The 5,000-nt window shown below is 41.6% G+C and overlaps 1 protein-coding gene across 1 annotated transcript in view; it reads left to right on the forward strand.

Moving 5' to 3' along the window:
* Nucleotides 1-395: 395 nt before the first annotated feature.
* myo5aa (myosin VAa) overlaps nucleotides 396-5,000 on the forward strand; it is a gene marked incomplete at both ends in the record, with an annotated part of 86,147 nt that continues 81,542 nt past the window's right edge. The window contains one exon of the mRNA XM_080029201.1: nucleotides 396-428. Coding sequence (XP_079885327.1) covers nucleotides 396-428 — 33 coding nt within the window. The remainder of the gene's footprint in view (nucleotides 429-5,000) is intronic.

Genomic DNA, 5,000 nt, shown 5'->3' on the forward strand with positions numbered 1-5,000 from the left:
TGTGTGTGACTGTCTGTCCGTCTGTCTGTCTGTCTGTCTGTGAACGTTGTGTGTGTGCGTGCGCCTCTGCGTCTGTCTGTGTGTGTGTGTGTGTGTGTCTGTCTGCGTCCGTTTCCGTGTGTGTGTGTCTGCATCTGTGTGTGTCCCTGTGTGCGTGTGTGTGTATCTCCAATCACAATGGGAAGGTTTCATTCACCACAGTAGCTTCAGACCCCAGTGTAGCTGCTCTGTTTGCGCGTGTTGCTCCTAAAGGCATAGTTAAACCTTACCCTCATAGCCACAGAATGAGCTAGGGACTCGATACAGTTGCTTATGCAGCAAGCAGCGAGTCGAGTCGAGTTGATGGTTTCGTATCAGCTGTTTTTTGGGAGAAGGGGAGACATCTAAGAGGCAACATGAACCGCGATTTGGAATACATGTTCGTCAAAGTAAGTGTGTGTTGTTTTTTTAAGTTTTGTGCTATTGAGTTAGTTCGATATATGGCTTAAAAAGTGATGAGGAATGTTTTTAAGCGAGGCAAGACTAGTCTTTTCGGCTAGATTTGTGTCTGTTTTGCTTCCATAACTTGTCTTCATTCATACTAGTATAAATCAAAATGTACGTGTATGTTTGTCCAAGTAAGTTTGTTGAACGTTTTTCAGTTTTCATGCTATTGAGTGAGTTGAAATGTGGCATAAAAAGTGATGAGTATTTTTTTAAGCAAGGCAAGACTAGTCTTTTGGCGAGATTTTAGTCTATTTTGCTTCCATAACATGTCTTCTTTCACACTAGAACTGGGTTTTGGAATATATGTTTGTCAAAGTAAGTTTGGGCTTATTTTTTCAACACTTTCATGCTATTGGTTAAGTTGTAAATGTGGCTTGAAAAAGTTAAGGGGGAATTTGTAAATCAAGGCGAGACATTGATGGCAAAAAGGTAGTATTTTTCAAGCACTTGGATTTTGTGGCTAGATTTTTGTCTGTTCAGTGTTCATGCTATTGAGTGAGTTTAAAATAGGCTTAAAAAAGAGAATTTAGTTTTATGAGACAAAAATATAGTTTTTTCAAGCATTTGAGAATTTTTGTGGCTAGATTTTTGTCTATGTATCTTCCATAACATGTCTTCTTTCATACTAGTATAAATCAAAAGGTCCAACAATGTACATTCAGGTGTTTATTTGACTAAACCTTGTCTGTTTGCGTCTGTATATTTCTCCTATACAACCATCTTTAACGGACATTATCTCAACGTTAGTTTCTGAACTTCTAAATCACTTTCATCAACTTAAGTTTTGATAACGTTGTAGGCGTGGCCTTGATTGACAGGAAATTGTCAGATAGATAGATAGATAGATGGATAGATAGATGGATAGATAGATAGATAGATAGATAGATAGATAGATAGATAGATAGATAGATAGATAGATAGATAGATAGATAGATAGATAGATAGATAGATAGATAGATAGATAGATAGATAGATACATACATAGATTAGGTAGTTATTCATATGTTATAGTGTTAGGGGAAGTGTGTGTGTGTATGTCTGTCTGTCTGTCTGTCTCTCTCTCTCTCTCTCTCTCTGTCTGTCTGTCTGTCTGTCTGTCTGTCTGTGCGTCTGTCTGTCTGTCGTTGTGTGGAGCATTTTGTAACACAGTGTGAGAAATCGTAGGGCAAAGAAGACGTTATGTCACTGTGTGTGTCTGTCTGTGTGTGTGTGTGTCTGTCTGTCTGTGTGTGTATGTGTCTGTGTGTGTGTGTGTCTGTGTATGTGTCTGTGTCTGTCTGTCTGTCTGTCTGTCTGTCTGTCTGTCTGTCTGTGTCTGTCTGTCTGTGTATGTGTCTTTTAAAGTGTGAGAAATCGTAGGGCAAAGAAGACGTTATGTCAGCGGCATCAGCAGGGCAGGAACAGCTAATTAGATTTTAGTCGGAGCTGAGTTTTGAGTTTGCGAACAACAGCCGAATCTTTGTTTTAGAAGTATTCCTGTCTTCTGGAGGCTGCATGTGTGTCTCAAAACAGGATGAGACAAATTGTGTTGGCTTGAATATGAAGCAGTAGGCCTATTTTTTGCCTACTAAACTCTACTCCAGAAGTGAAAGACCTACTTCACCGGTGGAAATATGAAGGTGTATTGAACTCTGAGATCCTATGTAGTATAAATGTGCAATTTTTTTTAGAAATTGGTTCATCCTAGCCTGAGAAATGGCCGAAAGAGTGTTTAATGGTCTCACTGTCTAACCCTACATTTTACCCTGTGTGACATCACACTAGTAAAATGTAGGGTTAGGACTAACAGGACAGCTGATACGGTTCATTTGTTTTTGCTGCCATGAAACTTCATGCAAACGTCCCAACTCTGTAGCTAGACTATCATCGAAATGTCCCAATATCCCAATCGTAATGAACTACTTTTCTTTTTCTTTTGGCATTTTTAAGTTTGATGAGAGAGAGAGAGAGAGAGAGAGAGAGAGAGAGAGAGAGAGAGAGAGAGAGAGAGAGAGAGAGAGAGAGAGAGAGAGAGAGAGAGAGAGAGAGAGAGAGAGAGAGAGAGAGAGAGAGAGAGAGAGAGAGAGAGAGAGAGAGAGAGAGAGAGAGAGAGAGAGAGAGAGAGAGAGAGAGAGAGAGAGAGAGAGAGAGAGAGAGAGAGAGAGAGAGAGTGAGTCTTGAAGACAGTTGTGCCCTGGTTCCCCTGGCCCTGATATAACATACAGAAGAGAAGCAGTAATACTAGAGTCTGTGATACTGGTGGATCCACAGACTGATCTAATGAGATTAACTGCTGTGCTGCTGAGACACACATTCACATTAAGACGCTCTTGATCTTTTGGAGACCGCTGGACACAGACAGACAGACAGACAGACAGACAGACACACCAATGGTTTTGTTGGCTAGCAGACACACATTAAAGGGAGTCAGTGATTCTGGAGAACGCTTGTTGACAAAATCACTTTTATCAAAATCAGTGAATATCTCCTCATGATCCACTACCTGTCTGTACTGTGTGTGTGCTGAAAAAATCCAGTGTTAATACACAGCCTAGGCTCTGTAAACTGGCATGCTTCTAGCTAAGATTGCCCCCTTTGTTTACATGCCATTTATCTACATACCCATTTATTTACAGAGCCTAGGCTGTGTATTGACACTGGATTTTTTTCCAGCGCACACACAGTACAGACAGGTAGTGGATCATGAGGAGATATTCACTGATTTTGACAACAAGCGTTCTCCAGAATCACTGACTCCACCTTTAAAATGGAGTTCTATGTAACTATGACCACATTAAAGCTGGGGTATATGATTTCTGATTGGTCAAAGTTAACATGAGCTGTACACTTTGACCAATCAGATCGAGGCTCCGATTCTCTGTTCTTATTGGCTGTTGGGACTGTCCATTCACTTTGGCACGACGTTGTTGGTGTAGAGCGTGTCAGGGAGGGACCATAGGGGAGGGACCAAAGAGAACAAGTGGAGCGGTTGAGGTATTTGGATTTGAATCTCTATCCCAACTGCCATTTTCTCCCCAAATCCTCTACCCCAGCTTTAAAGTGAGTATTCTGTAACCATGGCATCATGCTGAGTCTGCCCAGCTGAGCAGAGAAACAGCAGATTCTCACATGAGGGTTTATCATGTGACGTGTGTGTGTGTGTGTGTGTGTGTGTGTGTGTGTGTGTGTGTGTCTTAGTGTGTGTGTGTGTGTGTGTGTGTGTGTGTGTGTGTGTGTGTGTGTGTGTGTGTGTGTGTGTGTGTGTGTGTGTGTGTGTGTGAGAGAGAGAGACGAGGCTGCTGCAGTCTGGGGCTTTTCTCACATACCAACACACACACACACACACACACACACACACACACACACACACACACACACACACACACACACACACACACACACACACACACACACACACACACACACACACAGCTCTGGAGATAGTTATGTCTGCTCCAAATGATCCAGGAAAAGGGTTAGTTCCTGGTTCGTTCACACATTCAGTACAAGGAATGTGTGTGTGTGTGTGTGTGTGTGTGTGTGTGTGTGTGTGTGTGTGTGTGTGTGTGTGTGTGTGTGTGTGTGTGTGTGTGTGTGTGTGTGTGTGTGTGTGTGTCTGTGTGTGTCTTTGTGTGTGCGTGTGTGTGTCTCTCTCTCTCTGTGCGTTAATGCTGCAAAAAATATACATACAATATAAAGAGAAACGTATATAAAACACAATTAGAATTTTTTTTTTTATCAAATCACTTTTTGTGAGTATCTCCGTGAATATCTCCTCACGATCCACTACCTGTACGTATGTGTGTTTGCGCTAAAAGAAAACCATTGTTAATACACAGCCTAGGCTCTGTAAACTGGCATGTAAACAAAAGGGGGGCCCAACGTAGCTAGCAAATAGCTTTCAGTAGCTTTCAGTTTGACAGACATAGTAGAGACCTTTTTTGACCTGGTTTAAGTTTCCTAGTTGTTATATTTGAACTGGATTAACATCATACAGTATTATTCCATTGACATCCAATGTTACTATGAGGGTATTGGACAGTCTTTCAGTCTTCAGTGCTCCCTGAAAGTACATCTAGTTTTAAATATACTAAATTAAATAAGTTAAATACATTTTCTTTTAGTTTTGTAGGTGGGAAAAATGTGCCATGGTCCAATACAGTTCGCCTGAGATCATAGATTACATGTTAACCTTTATTTCTACAGGTACATCCCATTGAGACCGAAGACTCTTTTTTCAAGGGAGACCTGTTTTCCTTTCCCACGTTACCATTCACACACACATTCATACCCCGATAGCAGCAGGCTAACTATCGACATTCACACGAGGCAAGGTGGGTGAAGTGTCTTGCCCAAGGACACAACAACTATGACACAAGTGGCAGGGCGGGGATCGAACCTCCAACCCTTTGATCATCGGCCGACCCGCTCTACCACCTGAGACACTGTCGTTTATGAAATCCATTTGGAGACTTTCAAGCCAAAAATAGCAACGTTACTCCTTAATGCAATATGAAGTCACTTTGCTGAAATCA

This window comes from Ammodytes marinus, assembly GCF_949987685.1.
Source record: "Ammodytes marinus genome assembly, chromosome: 1".
NCBI lineage: Eukaryota > Metazoa > Chordata > Actinopteri > Uranoscopiformes > Ammodytidae > Ammodytes > Ammodytes marinus.